The sequence below is a fragment of the Protopterus annectens genome, chromosome 5.part0 (assembly GCF_019279795.1).
Source record: "Protopterus annectens isolate FY-2018-M chromosome 5.part0, PAN1.0, whole genome shotgun sequence".
Lineage (NCBI taxonomy): Eukaryota > Metazoa > Chordata > Ceratodontiformes > Protopteridae > Protopterus > Protopterus annectens.
In genome coordinates, this window is record NC_056735.1 from 17,627,778 (window position 1) to 17,655,098 (window position 27,321).

A 27,321-nucleotide genomic window follows, 5' to 3' on the forward strand; every position below is an offset into this window, starting at 1 on the left:
GCCAGAGTAAGCTGGGACTTTATGAGCAGGGCAATGGAGGCATTTACATTTCCTGAGAAAATTATAAGGTTGATTAGGAGGATATATGAGGGATTAGAGGCGTAAGTTAAAGTAGGTAGGTTCCTCTCTGATAATTTGTGCTTGATCAGAGGAGCCAGGCAGATGTGTCCTCTTTCCCCTTTATTTACTTCATATTTAGAACCACTGGCAAAGAAAATAAGAGATTCAGAAATTCAAGGCTATAATTGGTATGGTAGTCAAAAAGCTGTCTGTTTGCAGATGATATTATTTTATATCTGACAAAACCAGAAAGAGACAGTGTTGTGGAACATTTTGAGACAGTTTCAGATCTTTTCAGGATACAAACTTAGTCAAAGGAAATCGCGGTAAATTATGTATCCACACATGAATTGGTTCAGCAATATGCATATTTATGAACACATAATAAAGTGAAGTGTTAGGAGTATGAATTAAAAATGATTCTGCTGTGGCAGCTAATGATATGTGGGAAGAGACTAAACAAAAGATAATACAAAAACTGAGAAAATGGAAACTTTGTTATATGGGTAGTTAAGATGCTAGCAGTTAAAATGTTTTTAGTCCCATTAGTCTTATACATAGGTCAGGCATATTTTTTATCAACCAGAGGAGAAGTTGTGGGTAGCAATTAATACAGAGCTGAAGGACTTTATCTGGGAGGGGACGATAGCAAGAGTGAAGTGGGATAAGTTAACTGTTTCAGTAGAACAGGGCGTTTTGGGATTACTCAATTTGAAGGGGTATTTCAGAGCTGCAAACTTAGAAGCTCCTATACGTAGCACAAGCAGAAAACTAATTCAAACTGGAAAGGGGTGATGATGAAACAGGGGGAAGCTCAAGAAACAGGGAGAGACTGGGAGTTTGGATGCAGGCCTTTATGGAGAATAACACTAATTATGCAGAATATTGTATATATAAAGTAGCATAAAGTATCCTAAAAACTAAGCCAACATGGGAATGGAGAAAGGAGATTTTGCCAATAGGGATGACTGCAATTAGGGAAATAGGCAAGAGGGGGTTACAATTTATTGGGGAAAACTGGCAAAGAAACCAAGGTATTGGGAGAGAATAAGTAGAGAAGAAAAGATGATAGAATGTGAAGGCTCCAAGGATTTATTTGGACTGCAGTTTAGGGACTGCCTTCCCTATCAAGGACTGATATCAGAGTATAGGCAAAGAGAAAGAAATAGGGGGGGGGTCCTAAATGAAAGAGCGACACTGGTAGAGATTTTAATAGAATCTAGAGCAGATGTTGCCATAAAAAAAGGAATATTTGAGCATATAAAATATTGCATGATAACTGTAAGAATCAATCAGAGTAGATTAGAAAGGATTGGAAAGAGTGACTGGATAATCAATTCAGAAAGAAACAATGGGAAGATATATGTAGGTCTCCCAGTTATGAAACAAAATCTAGTAGATTTAGGATTTTTGCTTGGAAATGTTTACATAGATATTATTATACCCCTAGTAGACTCCAGAGAAGTTTTACTCAGGTAGACAGCAAATATTGGAGGTGTGATGGGGAAGGAAGAGGTAATTGGGAACATATTTTCTGGGTGTGTGGTGAGTTGGAGTACATTAAGGATTCCCTGTGGGATGCACTGTTGGAGATGCTGGGTGGGCAGATTGGTGCCTTACAGTGGCAGCCGAAAAAGCATTTACTAGAAAATGGAAATCAAAATCTAAACCAACTATAATAGAAGTAGCGACTATAGTAACAGATAAAACAATTGGAGTTTTGATATTTAGAACGGCCGTGGTAGTGCAGTGGTTAGGGTTGCCGCCTCACAGCAAGAGGTTCTCCAGTTTGATTCTCAGCTGGGGTGCCTTCTTTGTGGAGTCTGCATGTCCTCCCTGTGGTCGCATGGGTTTCCTCTCACATCCCAAAGACATGCTGTAGGTGGATTGGACACACTAAGTTGGCCTAGGAGTGAGTGCGTGTGTGTGCTTTCTGTGGAAGGTTGAGTGCTGGGCTGGCAACTCGACACCATAAAAACTCCACTGCCAATCATGAGCGGACAGGTGATCCGCTGTGGCGACCCCTAACCGGGGAAAAAGCCGAAAGAACAAAATTCATTACCATGCATGTTGGGTCTAAAACACAAGCAAATAAACATAACCTAAAGAAAGGCAAAGTCTACTTAAATAAATTAAGCACACTGAAATCTATACTGTTTTAAAGGACTCTGACAATAACAAACACTGTTGCAAGTTTCTACTAGTGACCTCTCTCTCCAGAAGCTGACAGTGTCTCATTAACAGTTATAACTTTGACATCCCGAATGATCATTTAATTACATTATGTATCCTGAATCATATGAATGCATATAATCTGCTGCAGAAATGAGGGTCTCAGTAAAGAGGCAGTCTGTTTAATAAAATATGACAAGCTGCTTAATCATTTTTAAGTCTAATAGTAGTGCACAGCATTATGCATTTTAATTCCATTGTATAGCTTGAATCACATAAATGTACCTGGATCTGTCGCAGATATGATGGCTCCAAAGAACAGACAATCTGTGTAATAAAAGTTATCTGCCAGTTGTCCAATCATTTTCATAAGTCTAACAACACCATACATGAGATTTCTGAAACAAAAATAGTAGTTAAATATTCCTGTACAGTGTGGTGTATTAACTAAAACCTCAATACATTCTACAAGAAATGCATCATTTTTTAAAAGAAAAAATATTATCTATGATTATTAAAGAAATAAGCAAGCCACCAAAAAAAAAGTGTACAACTTAACTTCATTTTGTATATTTATAGGTACCCACTTTGCCGAAGTCACATACTTTGCAGTTATGACATACATCCTGAGTAGGTATCACATTCTTGACAATTACCTTCAAAAGTGTCACCTTCCTGATTAGGGAAGCATCCAATGTTCCAGCTTCATTCTTCTTTTCATCCTTTTCTAATACCACTCACAGTTACAGACACATACAGAAAATAAATTATAGAAGTCACACTGTGATGCAAACACCCTCAACAGCTGTCATACATTACCTCCTCCTACTCCAGTAAATGACGACAGCAACTAGTCACAAGTAACGTGGCAACCTCTCCTCTGTTTCACTCCCCTCCTCTCATACAAAGCAGATGTTCTTCTATATCATTGTTGCAGTATTCTTCACTATAGGGATTCTCCTGTACAGAGCAGCCCGACGTTTGGCCAGTATACCAAAGCCTTATGATCTTGTATGAGCCGTATATCACACATATGCTTCCTGCACAGGACATAGGGCATAAAACTGACATACGGATGCAGTTATCCAGAACTTCTTTGCCTCCAGTTCGAACGCCTTGAATAGTCATTGGTCTGAATGCCTTGTTGCTGTGCTGAATTCCTGGCAGTCAGATTAATGCCCCAGTTTGGTCTTGTATTTATTTTGCTTACTAAGGGTTCATGTCATACAAGAAGGGAAAATGTCAGTGTGGAAGGCAGATTCCCCATAAGGATTGTCACGATCAGTCTCATTTTGTTTGGGTGCTTCCCACAACCATACCTCTTGTAGAATCTGTAAAGCATTTATGCCTAAGACACTCAGAAGCTGTTTGTCTTCCCTGGCCATTTATCTTGAAAACCAACAACTTAAACAGTTAGCCCAGGGTAACATGGTGGAATCCATTAATCTCAAGATACTCCCATTAGGTAAGAAGGCAGCCAAGAATTCTTTAGCTGTCGAGCCTCCACCAGACATCCCTCTAGAAGAGGATAATAGCTCTGTAGGCCATCTGGTGTCTACATCAGATTCCTCTGCTGCGACCCTGTTGGAGGTTGGCAAAGATCTGTCTTTTCGCACATTCTCTGAGGCTTTGCTGGCATCTGCTCCAGAGGCTGAGGGAGAACTGTGGTTGATTATCTCAGAGAGTCCTATAGGGATTCCACAGATATTGGTCAGGGAGAAGGCTCCAGGTTCTCTTATCAAATCTCGCCAAGGATCGGAAAGCACAGTTGTGTACACTTACCATGAATGTAGATGTTAAAGTGCATTCACTGTGGGTCAGGATTTCCTGCCATGAAAGTCCTCAGCCGGCCCGACTACCAGCGAAAAATGTTTTTATCTCCCAGGCTGGCGGACGCCCTTACTGACATCAGTATGCTCGGGTATAAAGGCATCCAGCCTGTGTCATCACTTCCGTATTTTCTTGACCCACTTAGTAGAAGCCCCCAAAGTGTACCCTAGGAGGACCAACTGTAGACTCAGGAGCCCTCAGTTGTACCTAAGGTGGGCCAAGGAAGAGTGGACCCAAACCAGGGTAGGAAGGTGTAGGGTCCTTTGCTGATTCTCATAGCCTACCTAGTAGGCTGATGGAAGAGGAGGGAGGGAAAGAAGACTACAACAGTGAACACACTCGAACATCTATATTTATGCCAAGTGTACACAACTCTGCTAGGTTTTTCATTTTTCGCTGTTGCAGTCCTGACTATTGGGAAGATTCCCAAAGCTTTAGAGAGGGTGGAATGAGATTAAGTAGAGGAGGAGATTCCCTCCAGGACTGCAGATGCAAAACCTACTCTAGAGTTGGAAAAGGTTGCCAGGTGGTACTGCCTAGTGAAGGTATGCACAGAAGACCAGGTGAATGTCTCCAAGAAATCCTTTGTGAGAACCTCTTTGAGGAAAGCTGTAGATGTAGCTGTGGCTCTAGCAGAGTGTGACCGAATCAAATTAGGGAGATTTTTGCCATAATGGCTGTAACAGAAAGAGATGGAGTGGGAAATCCTCTTGGAAATAGTTTGTGTAGAAGCTGGTTTTCCTTCCAACCTGTGGCAAAAGTAAACAGCTGGTCTGTTTTCCTGAAATATTTAGTCTTATCCAGGTAGAAGTGTAGCATCCTATGTACATCCAATGAGTGCAGTAATCTTTCCCCTCTGTTTTGAGGATTGGGAAAGGTAGGTAGATGAATGGCCTGATTCAGAGAGACATTAGTAATCACCTTAGGCATGAAGGAAGGAAGGAAGGAAGGAAGGAAGGATTAGTTTGGAGGGAGACCTTGTCTATGTGGAAAATAATGAAAGGATCCGCGGCCATTAGTGCCTGCACCTCTGAGACCCTCATGGCCAAAGTGATTGCCAGTAGCTAGGCTGTTTTCCAGGTAAGAAACCTTAAGGTAGTAGAGGCAGCAGGCTCGAAAGGAGACAAAGTTAACTTTTTCAGGACAAAGGTGAGGTCCCAAGGAGGAGTTAGTTTCCTCCTGGGGAGCCTAATGTGAATAAAACCCCTAAGAAATTGTTTAGGCAAAGGGTGAGAATAAACTGATGTATGACTAGGGATGCTGGCAGAGATGGATGAGTCATCTATCTTTATGAAGGATGAACAGAAGCCTTTCTCCACTAGGATGGCCAGGTACTCCAAAGTGTTAACAGAATTTGGCTGAAGCTGGTGCTTCTGGCACCAAACAGAGAATCTTTTCCATTAAGCTGGGTAAGATTTTCTACTGCTAGGCATTCTACAGTCTTAAATGGTTTGTACCTGCTGACTTAAGTTGGTGGTGCAGTAGGGCACTGTGGAATAAACCAGTCAGAGCCTAAAGGTTGGGGTGCACAATCTTCCTCTTGTTTTGAATGAGGAGGTCCACCTTTTGTGGTTACAAACATTTTTAACTGGTGAGCTCAAGGAGGAGAGGAAAAGTACAGCTGTGTACACTTAACATAAATGTGCATGTTCGAGTGTATACACTTGTTGCAGTCATCACACTTTGGTTTCATCACACTTGGGTTATCTGCCTGCAGGTTAGCCCTCAGTCGGCCCGAATACCAGAGTCTTGGGATTTCTGCTGTTGCCTCTTCCACGGCGTCAAGTCATCAGGGGTATAAAACATGCAGCAGACACCATTACATCAGTTTTTCTTGCCCCAGATGTCAGGAGCTCCCAAAATAGGAAGCTATTAAATGGTGTGGAACACCTCCAGTAAAAAGCAAATACCATTGCCATAGAAAATGGCCAAAAAGAGGACAGGTAGAAAGTATACAGGGGGCTGGAGGGAGGGTAACCAGGACTGCAACAGTGAATACACTCAAACATCTACATTTCTGGTAAGTGCACACAACTGTACTATGTTCTTCGTGTTTCACTGTTGCAGTCATCACACTTGTTAATTCCCAAAGCTGAGGAAGGGTGGAGGCAGTCAAGAAGTGTTAAGGCTGGCTAGCAGGCCTTGTAAGACTGCGGTGGCAAATCCAGCTCTGGATTTAGAAAAGATAGGCAAGTGGTAATTGCTTGGTGAAGGTCTGTACAGAACTCCAGGTTACAGCTTCCAGTATGTCCCTAGTAGGGACTCCCCTGAGAAATGCTGTAGAGGTAGCCCTAGTGGAATGAGTTCTGCTCCCCTGTGTGATAGGTTTTCCATGGTGTTTGTAGCAGAAATGGATGCAGTGAGCTATCCATTTGGAAATGGTTTGCTTTGAAATGGCCTTGCCCTCTGCCCCTGTAGCAAAGCTGACTAGCAGCTGGTCAGATTTTCTGAAGGGTTTTGTCCTGTCAAGGTAGAACCCGAGCTGTCTGTGCACATCCAGGCAGTGCAGGATCCTTTCCCCTTTATTCTGAGGATTAGGGGAAACGGTTGGCAAATGGATGGATTGGTTTAAAGCCACACTGGATACCACTTTTGGCATAAATTATGGGTTAGTCCTGAGGGAAACACTGTCAGCATGGAAAATAATGTAGGGTTACACAGCCATTAGTGCCTGTAACTCCTGTAACTCAAACACTCTTCTTGCTGAAGTGATGGCTAGAAGTAAGGCTGTTTTCCAAGAGAGGAATTTTAACTCTGCTGCAGCAGCAGGTTCAAAGGGGGTGGGGTGGGGGGAGTGTGAGCTTCTCTAGTACAAAGTTAAGGTGTCAGGCAGGGGTCGGAGCTCTCTTAGGGGGGCTTAAATTGTTAGCTTCTCTCAGGAACTGTTTAATGAGAGAGTGAGAAACGAGAGGTGGCTCAGTATTGTAATGAGCTGAGATGGCAGAGGCATGAATCTTAATGGATGAGAAGGATAAGCCTCTGTGGAGCAGCTCTGCTAGGTAATCTAAGATTTGAGGTAAGGTGGGCACAGCTGTGTCCTTTCTCTGAGACTGGCTCCAAAAAATATCTTTTCCACTTTTCAGAATTGGATTTCCTAGTACTAGGCCTTCTGGCTTCAAGGATGACATCCAGCACCTGTTGGCTGAGGGTTGCTGGTGGTATATTCTGGGGATAAGCCAGGCTGCAAGGTTTAGGGTTTGCAGCTGAGGATGCAAAATCTGTCCCTCCTGCTGGGACAGCAGGAAGGGTGTCTGATGTAGGTGCCAGGGTGGCACTCCTGTCAGACTGCGTAGGAATAGGTACCAGTGCTGGCATGGCCAGTCTGGGGCAATAAGGATTGTCCTTGGTCTGTCCTGTTTGATCTTGAGTAGTATTTTTGAGAGGAGGGGCAGAGGAGGAAAGGTATAAATTGAGAGGTTTTCCCATGTAAAGGATAAGGCATCCACTTTCCACGTTTTGCTGTGAGGATTTCTGGTGCAAAATTTGCTCAACTGATGGTTTTGTGAGGATTTCTGGTGCAAAATTTGCTCAATTGATGGTTTTGGGGGGAGACAAAGAGGTCCAACTCTGGTGTCCCCCACCTGTGGATTAGACATTTGAATGAGTTGGGCTCCAGTAGATTTCTGCTTAAGTCGTTTACCAGTGAATTTTGTTTGCCTGACAGGAATTGAGCTTGCAGGTGCACTTTGTTGTGCAAGGCTGTGTTCCATAGGGCCATGGCTAACCTGCAGAATGGGTAGGAATGAGTTCCCCCTTGCTTGTTTATGTACCACATAACTGTGGTGTTGTCCATCTGTATCAGTTGTCCTGGGCAGATAAGGTATTTGAAGGATGTCAGAGAATTCTGTACAGCTAACATTTCTTTTTGATTGATATGCAGGGGAATTTGTCCTGGGCTCCATTTGCCTTGAATGCATTTTCCTGCCATGTGAGCCCCCCATGCATAGTCTGATGCCTCTGTTGTCAGGGTTTGGGCAGCGAGGGGTTGAGTGACAGGAAGTCCCTTGTTGTGGTTGCATGCCTCTGCCCACCAAAGGAGCTCTGCCCTTAGACAAGGTATGATAGAAATCACTGTTTCCAGGTCCTGAGAATTTGATACCAGAGATTTTTTAAGTACCACTGAAGTTTCCTCATATGCAGTCTTGCATATGGAATTAGTAGAATGCATGAAGCCATGAACCCTAGGGCTTGCAGTATTTTTCTTGCAGATAGCTGGGTTTTGGTGGCCATTAGTTTGAAGTAGTTTGTAAAACAGACCTGTTTTTCTGGAGTGAGGAATGCCATCTGGGAAGCTGTGTTCAAGTTTGCTACCAGGAATACAATCTTTTGGCTGGGCACCAGTTGGGATTTCTTTTCGTTGACAGTGTACCCCAGAGAAATTAGGAGCATCTTTACAAATGCCAGGTGCTGAAGCAGCAATTCCTGACTGTCCGCCTGAATCAGGCAATCGTCCAAGTATGGGTAAATTTGAATATTTTGATGCCTGTAGAATGCAATGGCTGGAGTCAGGCACTTTGTGAATACCCTGGCCGCAGTAGATAAGTCAAAGGGAAGTGCAGAGAACTGATAGTGCATAGAGCCTGCCCTGAAACGTAGATATTTCCTGAAAGATTCCCTTATGGGGATGTGCAGATAAGCTTCTTTTAAGTCTAGGGTGACTAGCCAGGCATCCATGGCTAACATAGGAAGAACCTGTTGCAGTATAAGCATTTTGAAGTTTGGGACCACTAGGAAGGTGTTAAGAATTGGCAGATTCAGGATAGGACGCCAAGAGCTCTCTTTTCTGGGCACCAGGAACAGTCTGGAGTATAAACCCTGCCCCTCTTTGTTCTATTGGAACAGATTGAATAGCCCTGATATTGAGAAGAGAGAGAACTTGCTTTTGAGCCTCTGCCCACTGGTTTGGAGGAAGGGCTGGCAACTCGCTTGGGGCTGGCAGTGAGTGGAAGTAGAATCTGTATCCCTGGGATACAATGTTTAGAACCCATCAGTCCTGGGTAATGGACATCCAGTTTTTTGCATGAAGGGCGAGTTTTCCTCCTAGGGGTGCAAGTACTTGGGCATGACTGGGTAGGATGAAAGAAAAGTCACTGGGAACTTTTTTCATAAGGGGGTGGCTTACCACTCCCTGTTTTTGAGGTGGGAGCACTCCATTGTTTAGATTTCTGCATACCCTGAGACTGTAGTCTTGGCAGTCTGTTGCCCCTGGGTTTGGACTGAAGGTCTGGAAGGGACTGGAAAGGACCAGTTTTTAGAAGGCCAATGCCTACTGAATCTAGGTGGCTGCACCTGTAAGAAATCTTTAACATTTTGCATAGATTTAGCTTTTTCTTCCGTCTTTTTAAGAACTACTTCTGCTTTTGTGCCAAACAAACATTCCTGGTTTAATGGAGCATCTAATAATTTTGCTTTGACATGGTCTGGCAAGACTTGTTCCTACAGCCAAGCATGCCTTCGCAGTACAGATCCAGTGACAGCAGCCCTGCAAGATGCTCAAAACCACACTGCAAAGAATGTTTACTAACTTGGTTTGAAGAATGCATTAACTCTTGTAAATCTTTATTTTCTGTATAATCTGGAAGCAACAACATTTTTTGTTTAATTAGTTTCATAATATGTTGCTGGTACTTCAACATGTGAAACTGGCAATTCAAAGCCCTGATGGCAAGAGTTGCAGAGGTATATACCTTCTTACCCCATCTGTCTGAAGCTCTAGAATCCCTGTCCGAAGGGATAGGGTTTTTGGCTGTAGTAACCTTAATGCCTTTAGGCCCCTGTGAAATGGTCCCTGGATCCGCAGTGGGATTCTTAGAGAGAAATTTGTGAGAGTCAGGTACTCTGTAGTACCTGTCAGGCTTTCTAGGAGCTGGTGGTAAAGTATCAGGAGTAAGACTGGATTCCATGAAAACATCATCTACAATATCCAGGACAGGGGGTATAGCCAGAGGCCTGTGCCGAGGCAAATCTAAAAATTCTCTGAGTCTCTTTTTGGACTGAGGATAGTCCTGGCATTCCCAGCGGAAATGCTCTCTTAAGGTATGCAAGGTTTCACAAAAAAAAAAAATCCTCTGGTGGAGAGGCAGAGGGAATGGAATACTCTGCATTTGAATCCTCATAGGTAGATAAGGGTATGTCCTGGTAATCAGAGGGATCAGAGTCATCTGACTCGTGGTCTGTAGAATCAGAAGGAAAATCAATTCTTTGTCTTTTAGAGGGGGAAGGCTGGCTTCCCCTAATTAAAGTTACAAGGTCTTCAGCCATGCTAAGCATTTGTTTCTGTGGCATGGGAGCTTGAGTATGCGCTTTGGTCATTAATTTCTAGGCATAGTGTGAACCCTAGGCCTGAGAAACTCAGTAGTTTTAATCAAAAAGGAAGTTGTCAGTTTAATATGAACATCGGAAGGAGAATACACCCTCAGAAGCCGATGCCTGCACAGTGGCTCCGGATCCTTCCAAGGTAGAGACATCTGCAGGTTCCATAGTCGAAGAAGCACCTCGCGGCATACCGGACTCCGAATGGGTCTCAGCAGTGGCCTGCGAATCTGTAGAAGTGGGTATCAGGGGCTGCGAAGGCGCCTCACTGAGTACAGGCAGACTGGTGACTAGCTTAATGGAAGAGTCGTCGGCAGTTTTGGACATCTGCGGAATGTCTCCGTCTTTATTCTTACATTTTTTCCAAAGATCGGTAGTTGGATGGCTTATCAAAGCCATTTCGGAATATGGAGAACGAGAGCGAAAGAATTTAGTAACAAAGACAGCCTGACGACAAATAGTTTGGGCGTTAAACAAGGCACAAAACCGACAGCGGGGGACGTCGTGGTCTGGGCCTAAACAGGTGACGCATTAAGAATGAAAATTTCTGTGAGGTATTTGCTTTCCACAGGCAAAATAAGAAGTTATGTACTCACCATAACGTTCCATCTGAGTAGGTGGCTTCATTTGTCTGCAACCTGTGGGTCTTGGATCCGATATCGGATCCGAGCCAGCAACTTGTTTCATAGCTAATGGATCCGAGCTCCTAGCTCCTCCCCTCACCCATAATCCCCTGCCAACCCTCCATGACCTCAGATCAAGTTTGCCCCTCTATAGATACCCAAAAAGGGTATTCCAATAAAACAACTCACACAGATCCATTTTGAAGGCAAGGGGGAAGGAGGGGGGTGGGGGATGGTTGTAGACAAATGAAGCCACCTACTCAGATGGAACGTTATGGTGAGTACATAAATTCTTAATCTGAAGTAGGGACTTCATTTGTCAGCAACCTGTGGGACAAGAGTCCCCAGCTACCTGAATCTTGGGTGGCCATCATGGAAGGATATTGTGGAGCACCGCAGAGCCAAAGGATGCCCTCCCTCTAGAAATTACGTCCAGTTTGTAGTGGTTAATAAAGGTATGAGATGAGGACCAAGTGGCTGCCGAACAAATGTCATCCAACAGAACTCTAGATTTGAAGGCAGCAGAACTAGAGATGGAACGAGTGGAATGTGCACGAACTCCTTCAGGTGCGGGTCTCCCAAGAAGCTTGGTACGCTAAAAGAATACATTGGGAAATCCAGCGTGACAAGGAGATTTTAGATACTGCTTTCCCCAAATTAAATTTGGCAAAGGAAATGAACAGCTGGTCGGATTGCCTGTGGCCAGCAGTCCTATGAGTATAAAAACGCAGCTGCCTATGAACATCTAATGAATGCAGCTTGTACTCCCCTTTATTCTGATATTTAGGAAAGAGGACAGTACAGTTGTGTACACTTACCATAAATGTAGATGTTCGAGTGTCTTCACTGTTGCAGTCATGACTGTAGGGTTCTCCCCTGCCGGCAGGCAGTCCTCGGTTGGCCAGAATCCCAAAGTCTGGGTCCAGCATCGGCTGTTCAGCCATGCTCCCTGACGTCAGAGCGCCAGGAGTACAAAGCTAACAACCGACCCCATGTTCTCCAGTTTTTCTTGCCCCAGATGTCAGGTGTTCCAAAATGAGTAAGATCCCATACCCTTTGCAAATACACCTCAGAAAAAGGGTGAAAAAGGAACCACACAAAAGAAAAAATAAGAGGGGACAGGAGGGAGGGAAACCCAGACTGCAACAGTGAAGACACTCAAACATCTACATTTATGGTAAGTGTACACAACTGTACTATGTTCATTGTGTTTCACTGTTGCAGTCATGACTGTAGGGTTGAATCCCAAAGCAGAATAAAAGGGAGGTGGTCATAAAGTAGAGGGGGCGGCTAAAAGGCCCTGCAAGACTGCAGAAGCAAAGCCTGCCCTAGACAGAGTAAAGAGGTAGATTGTAGTGCTTAGAAAAAGTATGCACTGAACTCCAAGTTGCAGCTTCCAAAATGTCCTTGGTAGGAACTCCTCTGAGGAAGGCAGCTGAAGTGGCAGCAGCTCTGGTAGAGTGAGAGTCCTTATAGTCCCTGGGATTTGATTTCCATGGTGTGAATAGCAAAATCTGATTCCATGAGCAATCCATTTGGAAATGGTCTGTTTTGAAATAGCTTTACCTTGGGAACTTGAAGCATAAGAAACAAACAATTGCTCTGATTTCCTGATGTCCTTGGTTCTGTCCAGGTAAAAACGTAATTGTCTGTGTACATCCAAGGAATGCAAGATCCTTTCCCCCTTATTATGAGGAGTGGGGAAAAAAGTTGGCAAGTGAATAGTTTGATTTAAAGCCACTTTGGAAATCACCTTAGGCATGAAAGTAGGATTAGTCCTTAAAGACACCCTGTCTTGATGAAAAATAATATAAGGTTCCACATCCATGAGAGCTTGCAACTCTGAAACCCTCCTGGCAGAGGTAAGAGCTAACAGGATGGCTGCCTTCCAAGACAAAAACTTGATGTCAGATGTGGCAGCAGGCTCAAAAGGAGGTAAGGTGAGTTTTTCCAAAACATAGTTGAGATCCCAAGCAGGAATGGGAGGAGATCTAGGGGGCCTTAAGTTCTTAGCTCCTCTGAGAAACTGTCTCATGAGCTGATGGGAAAAGATTGTAGGGTCTGTATTATAATGAGCAGAAATAGCAGAGGCATGTATCTTTATGGAAGAGAAAGAGAGACCCTTATGTAAGAGGTCTGTCAGGTAAAGTAAAATCAGAGGAATATTAGGAATAAGAGGATCTGAATCCTGAGCCTGCATCCAGGAACAGAATCTTTTCCATTTTCCTGCATAGGATTTTCTAGTGCTAGGACGTCTGGCTTCTAAAACGACATCCATAACCTGCTTGGGTAGGAGAGAATGAATCAAAGACCCTGGATTAACCAGGCCGCCAGGCTGAGAGTTTTGACATGGGAGTGCAGAACCTGACCCTGGTGTTGGGACAGAAGGTTCGGAGTCTGTTGTAAAACCCAAGGTGGCTCCAGACAAAGGTTTTTTAGTGTTGGGTACCAAAACTGTCGAGGCCAATTTGGGGCCAGCAAGATAATCATCTTGGGCTTGTCCTGTTTGATCTTTAATAATACCCGTGGAAGAGGAGGAAGAGGTGGAAAGGCACACCCCGAGAGGTTTCTCAAACTGAATGATAGTGCATCCACTTTCCAAGCTAATTCGTGGAATGTCCTGGTGCAAAAAATCTGTAGTTGATGATTGAGGTGGGAAGCAAAGAGGTCTACGTGAGGACATCCCCAGACTGCTGTAATCATCTTGAATATTTCGGTGTCCAGCATCCATTTGTGTGGGTCCAACAGGTTTCTGCTCAGACTATCTGCCAGGAAGTTTTGCTTCCCTGGTAGAAACTGAGCTTGAAGGTCCAGTTTGCAAACTAGAGCTGTGTTCCAAAGATTCATGGCTAGTCTGCAAAAGGGATAGGAATGAGATCCCCCTTGCTTGTTTATGTACCACATAACTGTGGTGTTGTCTGTCCGTATCAGTAGTTGTCCTGGTTGTAGAAGATTCCTGAAGGCCAATAGGGCTTTCTGAACGGCTAACATTTCCTTTAAATTGATATGCAGGTGCTTCTGATCCTTTGCCCAAAGGGCCTGCAGACAGTTGCCCTGAAAATGGGCTCCTCATGCATAATCTGAGGGGTCCGTGGTTAGTATCCGAGTGGCAGGAGGCAGACTGAAGGGTTTTCCTTTGTTTAGGGTACATGCCTTGGACCACCAAAGGAATTCCTTTTGAAGACAAGGCAGGACGGTGATCTGTATGCCTAAACTGTGGCAATGCTGAGACCATACACTTTTTAGGTACCACTGTATTTTCCTCATATGTAGTCTTGCATATGGTACGAGAAGGATGCAGGAGGCCATGTAACCCAAAGCCTGCAGGAATTTCCTTGCAGATAGCTGAGTTAATGTTGCCAAGGTTTTGAAAGTTGAAGCCAGCTGTAATTGTTTTTCGTATGTCAGAAATGCCATCTGGGTTGTTGTGTTTAGAGAAGCACCCAGAAAAATTATCTGTTGTGAGGGTGTCAAATCTGACTTTTTTATGTTTACAGTGAATCCCAGGAACTTGAGAAGATTCTGAACAAACTCTAGATGCTGGAGTAAGACATCCTTGCTGTCTGCCTGAATAAGACAGTCGTCCAGATAAGGGTAAATTTGAATTCCCTAGAGTCTGCAATAAGCTACTACTGGAGCCAGGCATTTGGTGAAGACCCTGGGCGCAGTAGACAATCCAAAGGGCAGCGCAGAGAATTGATAGTGCCTCGATCCGGCCTTGAACCTGAGGTATTTTCTGCATTCCTGCCTGATGGGAATGTGTAAATATGCCTGCTTTAAATCCAAAGTTACTATCCATGCATTTTTGGTCAGCATTGGAAGTAGCTGCTGTAGAGTAAGCATCTTGAATTTTGGTATCTCGAGAAAAGTGTTCAAGAGTGACAGAACCAGAATGGGTCTCCATGAATTTTGCTTCCTGGGGACTAGAAAGAGCCTTGAGTAAAAACCTTGTCCCATCTCTGAAAGTGGAACTAGTTCTATGGCTTTTATAGCCAAGAGAGCTTCCACCTGGTTTAAGGCCTCTAACCATTGATGTTTTGGAAGATCTGGCCATCCGCTTGGTCTTGGTAGGGTATGAAAATGGAATTTGTAACCTCTTGAAACCACATCCAGAACCCACTTGTCTTGGGTTATAGGTGTCCAATTTAGGTGAAAAAGAGAAAGTTTTCCTCCGAGAGGGGCTTCCAGGCAAGAAGTTCCTGCAGCCCAACAGAGGGAGTCATTGAGTCTGTTTTCTATGAGCTTGCGACCTGTCCTCTCCTCCCCTAGGGGTGGAAGCAGTCCACTGTCTTGGTCTATAAGAGGCTTTGCTTGAGGCCTTCCTCGAGCCTGTATCTACCCCTCTGAGGCCTGTCTGAATTGGGAAAGGACCAATTTTTTGTAGGCCAATTCCTACTAAATCTGGGTGGCTGTACTTGTAAAAAATCTTTAACTGTTTGCATGGATTTTGCCTTGTTCTCCATCTTCTTTATCACCTCTTCAGCTTTAGATCCAAACAAAGCATTATGCTGAACAGGAGCATCCAGTAATTTTGCTTTTACTTGATCTGGCAAATTTTGTTCCTTTAACCATGCATGCCTTCTAATGACTGTGCCAGAGGCAGCAGCCCTACAAGAAGCCTCCAAGGCATCAAATCCACAGTGTAAACCATGCTTCCCATCTTGTTCAGTGGCATGCATTAAGTCATGTAATTCCTTATCATCTGCACAGGCGGAAATGGAAGTTAGCTTTTGTTTTAAAACAGACAGGAGAAATTGCTGGTATTTCAGCATATGAAACTGACAGTTTAAAGCCCTAATAGATAAAGTAGCAGAAGTGTACACTTTTTTGCCCCATCTTTCTAAAGATCTGGAATCCTTCTCAGTGGGAATGGGGTTTTTGGCAGAAGCGGCCTTAACCCCCTTAGGACCCTGAGAAATGGTTTCAGGATCAGCAGTAGGATTCTTGTATAAGAACTGGTGGGAATCAGGAACCCTATATCATCTGTCTGGCTTAACAGGAGCTGGAGGAAAAGAGTCAGGAGTTAAGTTAGCCTCCGAAAAAGCATCATCCACAATATCCAAAATAGGAGGAATAGCCAGGGGTCTATGTTGGGGAAGAAGAAGAAAATCCCTTAGTCTTTTCTTAGATTCCAAGTACTCCTGTCCTTCCCAGTGAAAATGTTCCCTCAATTTCATGCAAAATTTCCCCAAAAGAGAAATCTTCGGGTGGAGAAGCTGAAGGAATGGATTCCTCAGCATCAGAATCCTCATAAGGAGGGAAAGAATATTCCTGGTCAGAAGAAGCAACTGAAGAAACAGAAGCCTGATCAGAGGAGTCATAATAAACTTCCTGCCTTGGCCTTTTATCTGGAGGGGGATGTGAACCCCTAATCATAGTAAGTCCTCCGCCATCTTAAGCAACTGTTTATGGGACTTGGGTGCCGGAGCAGAAGAGGCCTGGGCTGCAGTCTTTGATTTGGAAGGGGTCTTTGCCTTTGTCTTTGCCTTTATTAGAAGCTGAGTAGGCCTGAAAACCCCTTCGGATGCCGGTACCTGCACAGCGGCTCCGGACCCATCTGAAGGAGCACTGTCTGAAGGTCCTGCAACAGAAATATTCAAAGGCCTAGTTGGCTCCTCGTGGGAGTCCGTTTCGGCTGTTGTTTCTGAAATGGCCGAGGACAGGGGCTGCAAAAGTGCCTCACTGGCGACGGCCGAACCTGAAGCTGGCTCTGCTTGTGTAACATCGTCTGATTTGGACCTTGGAGGCCTGTCTTTATCCTTGCATTGTTTGTGAACTCTGGTAGCCGGAACCGTATCCGACGACATTTTATAATTAAAACGCCTACCGAAGTAATGAAATGCAAAATCGTACCTTCGTTTAATCGTATGTTGATTGAATCTAGCTCAAAACTGACAACTAGCTACGTCGTGGTCAGGGCCTAAGCAAGGAATACAGTAAGAATGAAAATCCTTATGAGGTATTTGCTTCCCACATGAAATACAATTATTAACTTCTGACATCGGACTGGAGCAAGAAAAAAGTTTCCCCAAAAGGGTACGTAGCTTTGAGTAGGAGAAGAAAGTCTTCGGACTGAAGTACGTTTATAAAAAATTGTCAGGAGTCAGCCGACCGGCACTTGCGAACTGCTATCACCACACGGCAAGAAAGACTGGAGAACATGGCGTCGGCTGTCAGCTTTGTACTCCTGGCACTCTGCCGCCAGGGAGCATGGCTGAACAGCCGACGCCGGACCCAGACTTTGGGATTCTGGCCGACCGAGGACTGCCTGCCGGCAGGGGAGAACCCTACAGTCATGACTGCAACAGTGAAACACGATGAACATCGGTAGATTTAAGGATTGATTTATATTGGTTTCTGATGCTATTTTGGGAAGGAAGGACGGATTGGTCCTGGGGTACACTCTGTCCGGATGAAAAATCAAGTAAGGAGGTTTCACAGAAAGGGCTTGAAGCTCCGAAACTCTTTTCGCTGAAGTAATGGCTACAAGGAATGCTGTTTTCCAGGACAAGTATTTGAGATCCACTGAAGTGGCAGGTTCAAATGGAGGAGCAGTCAGGGCTTGAAGAACTAGTGGAAGATCCCAAGGGGGTACGGCTTCTTTTATAGGGGGTCTGAGCAGAAAGGTGCCCTTGAGAAAGGTTTTACACAATTTGGCTGACATCAAGGGCCCTGTGTCATGTCCCATATGGTAATGGGAGATGCTACACAATTGTACTTTGAAAGTTGAGCAACTAGCGCCTTCCTGAAAAAGTCCGGTTAGGAAGTCTCGTATGGATGGAAGAGGGGCCGTAAAGGGATCTAGATTATGATGCTCCGCCCAGATGGAGAAACGTTTCCATTTACTGCAGTACACTTTCCTGGTGGAAGGTTTATGCGCTGCCACGAGGATGGCTTTGACTGGTGAAGAGATACCAGGAGTCCTAACTAGTAGTGGAACTGGAGCAACCAAGCTGTCAGCTTCAGACTGTCCAGATTTGGGGTCGGCAAGCCCGACGGATGGGAGATTAGATCAGGACTGGGATCCAGAATCCAGGGGGAATTCACTAGGTGAGACCACAGGTAAAGGAACCAAATTTGCCGAGGCCAGAATGGGGCAATGAGGATCATCCTGCTCCCCAACCGCGAGGCTTTCTGTAAGAGCTGAAGCATCAGGGGTAGAGGAGGATAGGCATAAAGTAGACCGGGCAGCCAAGCATGCACCAGAGCATCTCTTGGAGTTTCCCCTGTAGGGGGAATCAGAGAGAAGAAATTGTCACATTTGGTGTTTGAGGGAGAGGCAAAGAGATCACAGCAGGATTGCCCCCATATTGCGAATATCTGCTTCGCTACTAGTGGGTTGAGAGACCACTCATAAGGGGTAAGAAGGGTGTGGCTGAGTTTGTCCGCTAGGATGTTGCCCCGCCTCGGAATGTGCGTTGCAATCAGAAACGGTTGGTGAAAATCGCCCATTCCCACACTCTCATGGCTTCACGGCATAGAGGGTAAGACCTGGTTCCCCCCTGTTTGTTGATGTACCAGACCTGGTTCCCTCCTGTTTGTTGATGTACCAGACAACAGACATGTTGTCCAACTGAATTGCAATAGTTCCTGCTGGGAGGAGATTCTGAAGTGCTTGCAACGCGTACAGCACCGCTCTCATCTCCAGAACGTTGATATGCAGGGAGGTCTCTATCGTTCCACGTGCCTTGGATGGTCCTGCCTGAATAATGCCCCCCCACCCGAGGCGGGAGGTGTCCATGGTCACCATGGCGAGAGGGGGAGGGGTGCAGAAGGGTCGGCCCATATGGAGATCCGGAGCATGAAGCCACCATAATAGGGCCCTCCTGCAAGCCTTGCTGATAGCGATGGGGTGATGGAGAGGAAAAGACTGAAAGGACCATTCCACTAGAAGGGTCCTCTGCAGTACCCTCATGTTCAGATGGGCGCATGGAAGGAGCGTTATCGCTGCCGCCATGGAGCCCAGCGCCCTCAGGACCAATTCTGCCAGTGGGGCTTCTGACTGGAGGATGGCCCGCACATGAAGTTGCAAATTCCGTAGTCGTTCCGATGTCAGGAAGGCTCGTAGATCTCTGGTGTCTAGTCTGGCTCCTATAAATTCTATGACTTGCGTCGGGGCCAGAAATGATTTGTTGACATTGATGGTGATGCCTAATTGGGGGGCTAGGCGGAGAAAGAAATCTGTGGCTGAGCAAAGTAGATGCCTTGTTGGGGCGGTCAGGAGCCAGTCGTCCAGGTACAGGAAGACCTGCATTCCCTGGAGTCTCAGGTGGGCCGCTATCACTGCTAACACCTTGGTGAACACCCTGGGAGCTGTGGTGAGGCCAAAGGGAAGGACCCTGAACTGGTAGTGGCTGGCTCCCAGCCGGAAGCGGAGAAACCTCCTGGATCGTCTGTCCATTAGAATGTGGTAGTACGCATCCTTGAGATCTATAGAGCACATCCAATCGTTCTCCCTTAGGAGGGGGAGAATAGATTGAAGAGTGACCATTCGGAATTTTTCTTTGGTTACCGACAGGTTCAAACGGGACAGGTCTAGAATTGGTCTAGAGTCCCCCGTCTTTTTTGGCACCAAAAATAACCTGGAGTAGAACCCTAATCCGAGCTGGTCTTGGGGGACGGGCTGGATGGCTCTTTTTTTCTAGCAGCTGCTGAATTTCTGTGGCTGCAGCCTCCCTCTGATCGGGTGGTACATTGGGGAGGTTCCTGAATTTGGGGACATGAAGTATTGGAATTTTGTACCCTCTGGATATAATTCAAAGCACCCAGCGGTCTGACGTGATGGACTCCCATGCCGCTAGGTGCTCCGAGAAGCGCCCCCCTTACTGCCTCCAGAGTGGAGCAGCCGGGCAACCCTTCAGGGCTGCTGCGTGGGTCAGTCAGAGAAGGGTTCTCTGGACCCAAAGTTCCTCGGAGCCCCTCTGCCCCTGGGGCGGCGTCCTCCCTGTCCTCCTCTGCCATGGAAGGACTGGTTGTCCGGAGCGGGTTGGGAGTGTTGCGATTTCCAGAACCACATCTTCTTCTGACCCTTTTGGTTCTTCGAAAAGGACCGCTGGGGAGCAGAGAAGTGGACTCTGACCGGCAGACAATGTCTTCCCGTCCTTTTTGCTCTGGACTAGTGTCTCGCGAACTGTTTTGCCAAACAGGGCAGAACCATCGAAAGGGGCGTTCGCAAAGGACGCTTTAAAAGGCTCCGCAAAGTCACAATGCCGGAGCCAGGCCTTACGCCTCATGACTAGGCCCACTCCGCTAGCTCTAGCGGCTCCCTCGGTGGCGTGGGACAATAGCCGCATAGAGGTATTCGAAATAGATGTCAGAGTGGCCATTCGGGTGGAGTACAACTGTTTGTCTTCCGCCGACATGGACTCAGGAGGGGAGGCAGCGTATTCTTTGATAAGATCCAGCTGCATCCTGATGACGTGTGCCATATAGTTCAGAGACCTTATCGAAAAGGTCGCTATCCATCGAGCGGGACTCCTTGCTCGGTGGATGGACTGAGGGGCTATCCTGAGCTAGTTCCCTCTTCGTGGCTGCCGCCGTCAACATGGCATCTACGGGGGGACCCTTGCTCCAGTGTGACCGGTCTGCGGGGGGCTCAGTATCCTGTCCGGGCGTTTAGGGACTGGCTCCATGGTGTCCGGGTCCTTCCACGCCCTGGTGGTAATAAGGTCCACCAGGGGGTCGGCCGGAGGGGACACCCAAGAGGTAGACGGGCCTGCTTCGAATGCCTCCAGAAACACGGACTCGTCGGAGGAAGCCTTGGAGGCAGACCACCCACCTCTGATCCTAAGCATTTCCATGATGTCTCCAAAGGAGACATCCTCAGGGGGTGATCTTGGGGAGCCTTCCCCTTCATCCAAGTCCGTGATTTCAGTTAAGGACTCAGGGGAGTCCACATGCCTCCTGTTGAACTTGTGCTTGCGAGGTACTTCCTCGGGGGGGCTGTCCGAGGAGGTCTCACCAGCAGCATCCTGTTCCAATGGAACAACCTGGGACATCAAAACAAGCTGTCCCTGTGGCAGGTTGATGGAAGCCTGGCCCAGCAGAGAGGGAGTGCAGGGTGGAGCCAAGACAAGGGCCGGGGGTCCGGATGCTCTCGACAGAGCCCTCTCCACTACATCGAAGGCCGAGGGGGAACCGCTCTCCCTGGGCTCCGAGAGCCGACTCCCACTTGGATCCGATGAAGGGATCGGAGCCAGCACCGAGACCATCGGATCCGAAGGACCAGTGTGCTCCGTCCTGGATGGAGCCGAAGGCACATTGGATCCCCCGGATCCGAAACTCGGCCCCCGGCTCCGAGAGGTCGGATCAGACAGACTCGAGGGCAGGGTCGGATCCGAATTACCAAGTACTGTCGGCGCCGAACCACCCCCAGCTCCGACGCTGCCCGGCTCCGAACCCGGATAGCGGGTCGGAGAAGGAGCAATTGGAGAAAAAAAGGGTGTCGAGCTCCCCCCCCCCGAAGGAGGGGGAGGCAAGAGCACTCCCATCTGCAGCTGGGCCTGGATGAACCTTCGCATCATCCGGTCCAAGTCTGCATCTGACATACTGTAAGTTGATCTCGATGAGGCCACCGAGGCAGGCCTGGAATGCCGCCTCGATGACCTCGATGGAGATTGGGCCTCCTCCTCCTCGGGTCCTGGGGAGAAACAAGGAGATCGGAGCCAAGGAGGAGGAGACCTAGAAGCTGTGGAGGGAGAAGCCCGCTTAGCCGGTGGGGCAGAAGCGGAGGCCTCGGCCCGCCGCTTGTGGTGCTTCTCCCTCCATTTCTCCCTCCTTGCCTCCCTGTCCTCTGGCGCTTTAGTGGGAGTTTAAGTCCTGGCCGGAGGAAGGGAGGCAGGAGTGGCAATCACCACAGCCTGTGGTAGTGCCACGGGAGGAGCGGGGGCCGAAGCCGAGTCTGCGGGCAAAAGTCCCACCAGGACCAGCTTCGACCTCCATTCATTCAGTGCCCTGGGGTTGAACGCTGCACAAATGGTACAGCCTGAGGACAGGTGTTCAACCCCAAGGCACCGAATGCACCGAGTGTGGCCATCAGCTGGGGAGAGCTTGTGGCCACACTCGGCACATTTTGAAAAAATGGCTTTTGGGGCCTCAGCCATACTTGAGGAAAAAAAAAGAAGTACTACACAGACACACAGGCCCCAGAACACAAACACACACACATTCACTAACGGCCAAAGAAGGGAGGGGAAAAAAATATAAAAAAAGATATAAAATACAAGGAACCTGACTCTTACACACTTTTTAAAGCTAACGACAGGAGAAAGTGGAAGAAAAATACACTTATCTGACAATACTCGCTAAGAGCTCAAAATTCCAGCTATTCACAAGCGCGGCAAACAAGATCTGAGGTCATGGAGGGTTGGCAGAGGATTATGGGTGAGGGGAGGAGCTAGGAGCTCGGATCCATTAGCTATGAAACAAGTTGCCAGCTCAGATCCGATATCGGATCCAAGACCCACAGGTTGCTGACAAATGAAGTCCCTACTTCAGATCAATTGTTAACATTTTCTGACATTGAATAGAGCAAGAAAAAAAGGATCCACAACGGGGTACTTAGGTTTACAAGATTTCAGGTTTGAAACTCAAAAAATGAAAATTTCAGATAATCGCTGACTGGCACTTGTGAACTGGTTCTGCTTCGGGCTCCCACTCAGCAAGAAAAGCTGATGTAATGGCATCGGCTACATGTTTTATACCCCTGATGACCTGACGTAATGGAAGAGACGACAGCATCTGATGCAGAAATCCCAAGACTATGGCATTCGGGCCGACTGAGGGCTACCTGCAGGCAGATAACCCAAGTGTGATGACTGCAACAGTGAAACACGAAGAACATCCAGTGCTGCCTGGGCCAGTCCGGTGCTATCAGTATGGCTTTTAGACCCTCCTGCCTGATCTTTAGAAGCACTAGATGCAGCAGAGGTAATGGTGAAATGGCATAAATGAAGATGTGTGTCCAAGAGAAGAAGGCATCTGTTTTCCATGCAGATGTCTGCCTTGTCCTGGTGCACAACCTCTTCAGATGAACGCTGTCCTTGCTGGCAAATATGTCTACCTGTAGGACCCCCCCCCCCCTGCTGTGTAATGGAGTGGAAAACTTTGCAATGCAGATGCCATTTGTGGGGGTCTGTCAGATTCCTTCTGAGGTGGTCTGTCAATATATTCTTTTCTCCTGGCAGGTATTGTGCCATGAGGTACAGGCCTAGAAATTGTGCTGCCTCCTCTGTTTGCATGGCTAGACAGCACAAGGAGTAGGAATGAGTGCCTCCCTGACTGTTTATGTACCACATAACTGTGGTACTGTCTGTAATACTATTTGTCCATGAAAGCCAGTAAACCGTTTTGGACTGCCATGAGTTCTTTCCAATTTGTGTGCCTCCTCCTGTGCTGGGCGGGCTATCATCCTTGAGTTTGGAGATTCTGGGTATGAGCTCCACATGCAGTCTGCAAGGCATCTGTGGTAAGGATGTGGCCCTGGGGCAAGACTCTGAAGGGTAGACATTGATTTTGGGTACAAGCCTGCACCCACCATGCAAACTCTTGCTTGAGCCAGGGTTTAAAGGGTATTTGGGTGTTCAGGGATTGAGAACTCTGGCACCACATGCTTTTCAGGTACCACTGTAGTTTCCTTATGTGCAGCCTGGTTAGGGGTACCATGAGAATATAGGATGCCATGTACCCCCCAATGCTCTGAGGAATTCCCTGGCTGTGATGCTCTGATTTTCTTGTATCTGTAAGAAATAACTTACTAGATAGGTGACCTTGGCCAGGAGAACTAAGACCCTTTGAAGGGAGGAGCCCAGGAGAGCTCCTAGGAAGACAAACTGTTTGGATGGGACCAGGCTGGATTTCCTTGAAGTTTAGAGTGAACCTCAGAGAAGTCAGGAGGTGCTATGTGAATTTCAGATCTTTGTTGACCCTTGGAATATCTGCAACTAGTATTAGTCAATCGTCCAGGTATGGGCAAATCTGGACCCCTTTGGTTCTGCAGTAAGCAATGACCGGTGCAAAGCACTTTCTGAAAACCCTTGGAGCAGTAGACAACCCAAAGGGCAGCACTGAAAACTGATAGTGAGAGGAGCTTGCTCTGAAGTAAAAAAGCTTCTGTGTTATTTTTGAATTGGAATGTGTAAGCGTCCTTTAGGTCTATTGAGACCATGAAGGCCTGAGGAGTTATCATGGACAGTAATTTTTAAGTGTCAACATTTTGAACTTTGATATCCTGAGGAACTGGTTTAAGCTGGATGGGTACAGGATAGGGCACCAAGATCCTTCTTTTCTTGGGACTAGGAATAACCTTGAGCAAACGCCTTTTTCTTTCTGTTCTTCTCTTAATGGCTCCATCACTCCCTGAGAACACAAGATCTGTATCTGTTTGAGAGCCTAAGCTTTTTGATTTGGGGGTATCTGGGAAACTGGAGTATATTAAAGGCTCTTTGAAAGTGAGTTTATAACCATTTGCAATAATGTTTAGAACCCACTGATCTAAAGTAATGTGGGTCCAAGTTTTGGAGGAAAAGAAACGGTCCTCTTCCTAGTTTTGGGGTGGTGGTGGGAGGGTGGAGCAGAGGGAGAGAGTCATAATTGCTCTCTGGTTGGGGGCTGTGACCTAGAACTCCCTTACCTGGGTGTTTCAGAGGTCCATTGCCTTGATCTCTGTTGTTGATGCCTTTGCCTAGAAGCTCTATCCTTTTGAGGCCTTCTCTGTTTACTCCTATGCTGGGTAGGAAAGGGGCAATGCTTTGCTAACAAGTTCCCGCTGAACTTAAGTGGCTGTACTTGCAGGAAGTTCTTAACTGTTTGTATGGACTTTGCCTTGCCTTTCATCTTTTTAAGTACTGCTTCAGCTTTTGGTCCAAAAAGTTTGCCTCTGTCAAGGGAAGTGTCCAAAAGTTAGCATTTACATTTATTTATTATTTGTTTATTGAGGCACATGGGATATATGCAAATGAACCTTATGAACAACAGGTGTTTCAGCTCAATGGCAATTCTGAATGCCCATGACTTGTTTCGTCATTTTAATGGACAATTTCAGGCCAATAAAGCCAAACCCCACTAGCTGTGGATATGCATATTTCGGCTTTGTTATGACCTCGTCAGCACAACACAAGCAGAGTGTTTGCCTAAGCATTAGAAACACAGGGCTGTTATACCCAGCTGATGTCCATTATCATTAGGGTCACTGCAAAAATATCCCAAACAACAAACTAAAACAATGAGTGAGAAGGTCACTTAAAAACAATCAGTAAAAAAAAAAAATGAAAACTCCAGCAAAATTAGAACTTCCACTGATAATAAACATCTTTTTGGGACTCCTGCTGCTGACCTGTTTGGGTCTCTTCAAGAGAAAGGCAAAGCCTTGCAGGACCTTAAGCATATTTTTGTCTTTACTATACCCAAGTTCAGAGGAATTATCCTTCTAGATCCACTTTTGTCTGTAGGTAACCCCAGACAGACCTCCAAGAGCTGGAAGGATTGCGGGTGAACTTTCTCTGCTAAGGCTTCTCAGACTTCTGTGGCCCAGAAGCCTCCTTTATCTGATATGCTAGCTTCTCTTTGACAATTTGCCCCCCCCCCTTCTCTTAGACCAGGTTCCATTGCCCCTTCGGCTTTTCCTTTGTCTTCAAAATTGGCTACTCATCACTTCAGATTCTTGGGTTCTTTCGATCATCCATCGTGGTTACTTCATGGTACGGAAGACTCTCCCTCCTTTTTCAGGGATTCCTCAACTTCCTCTAGAGCAACGTCTTCATTTCCCAGAACTCCTAGGGTTCCTGGTAAAACAAGAAACCATTCAACCTGTTCCCCCCTCACAAGTGGGAAAAGGGTTTTTATTTCAGGATGTTCCTGGTTCCTCAAAATGAGGGCACTTGGATACCTATTATGGATCTCTCCCTGCTCAACACCTCTCTCAAGGACCCCTCTTTTTGGATGCTTACTCTTCAAACCTGGTTTCCTCTCATTACCCTAAGCTTTCCAGGTGTCTTTAGATCTGAAGGATGATTATATCTTCATATCCCTATTCACCCTCTTTTCAGGAAGTGTTTACGTTTGTGTTTCTTCCTTTCATTTTCGGTTCTCTGTTTTGCCCTTTGGCCTCTCTACTGCCCCAAGGGTATTCACAAAATTCCTTGCTCCCGTGATTGCTTTCTTCAGGCTCAAAGGGATTCAGATTTTTCATTATCTAGATGACTTGTTGCTTCAGGCACCCAGTCATCTGTTATCGGATCTGGAGTTCACCATCTTTCCTTTTCAAAGTCTGGGGTACACTATCAACTTCCAAAAGTCTGTCCTGACTCCCTTTCAGGATTATGTGCATCTGGGATGCCGAATTCAGACAGTGCCAATGTTGGCCTCTCTTCCACCTCCAAATGTTTCGTCATTGACAGTCCAGCCAGAGATTTTCTTCAGGCCTTGGGATTCAAGGTGCCTTCTATTCCAATGATCCCTCGTGTCAGACTGCATATGTGGAAGCATCAGTGGTACCTCAGGTCAGTTTAGCTGCAGCTTTGCCACCCTCTGCATTTCAGTGTACCTCTCCTTCCTTAGAGAAGGAAGAAATTTGAGAGGTGGATTCAAGAGTTTGCTCTCAACCCCAACCTGCCCTTTCAGCCACCAGTCCCTTCTCAAGTACTGCTCACTGATGCACCAGACATGGAGTGGGGGGCTTCATGTGGTCACCTGAAAGTTCAGGGTCTCTGCCCCCATCAGAAATCAGATAATTTCAATATCAAAGACACAAGTACACAGATTCTGTCTCTTCAAGCTTTTCACCCCATGTTCTTTCGAGGCTGCTTGAAAGTGTGCACAGACAACAGTATTCAGTGATGTGGAATGTTAGCAAGCAGGGAGGCACACTCTTACCTCCCATGCCTGAAGAGCCAGCCTGCAGAGGAGGTGTCTTAGTTACTAGTTAACTCAATGCAGTTTATATTCCTTCAGAGCACAATCTAGTGGCAGACTCTTTGAGCAGGTCCAAGACGCTTGCTCACAAATGGATGCTTCACAGACACATTTCTGGACTTTGTCCATCGGTGGGGTATTCTGCAGTTTTCGCCTCCTCTCTGAACAAGCAACTCCTCTTCTGTTCCACAGTGCCATGTCATCAGGAGTGGGAGACTGATGCCCTTTCTTTTCCTTGGAAGGAGATGTTTCTTTATGCTTTCCCTCCTCTTCCTCTACTTCCAATAGTCCTGAAGAAGATTCAGCTGTACTCCCGAAAACTCTTGCCAGTGACACCCTTTTGGCTAAAACAGCACTGGTCCCCCTCTTAATGCATCTGGCCAGGGGCAATCACCACAAGTTCTCACTGGTTGGA

At 46.4% G+C, this 27,321-nt stretch overlaps 1 protein-coding gene across 3 annotated transcripts in view; it reads right to left on the minus strand.

Moving 5' to 3' along the window:
• SLC9A7 (solute carrier family 9 member A7) overlaps positions 1-27,321 on the minus strand; it is a 3,436,621-nt gene that overhangs the window by 2,793,169 nt on the left and 616,131 nt on the right. For all 3 annotated transcript variants that reach the window (XM_044072073.1, XM_044072072.1, XM_044072071.1), the window contains exon 5: positions 2,518-2,630. In XM_044072073.1, the coding sequence (XP_043928008.1) occupies positions 2,518-2,630 (113 nt within the window). The remainder of the gene's footprint in view (positions 1-2,517; positions 2,631-27,321) is intronic.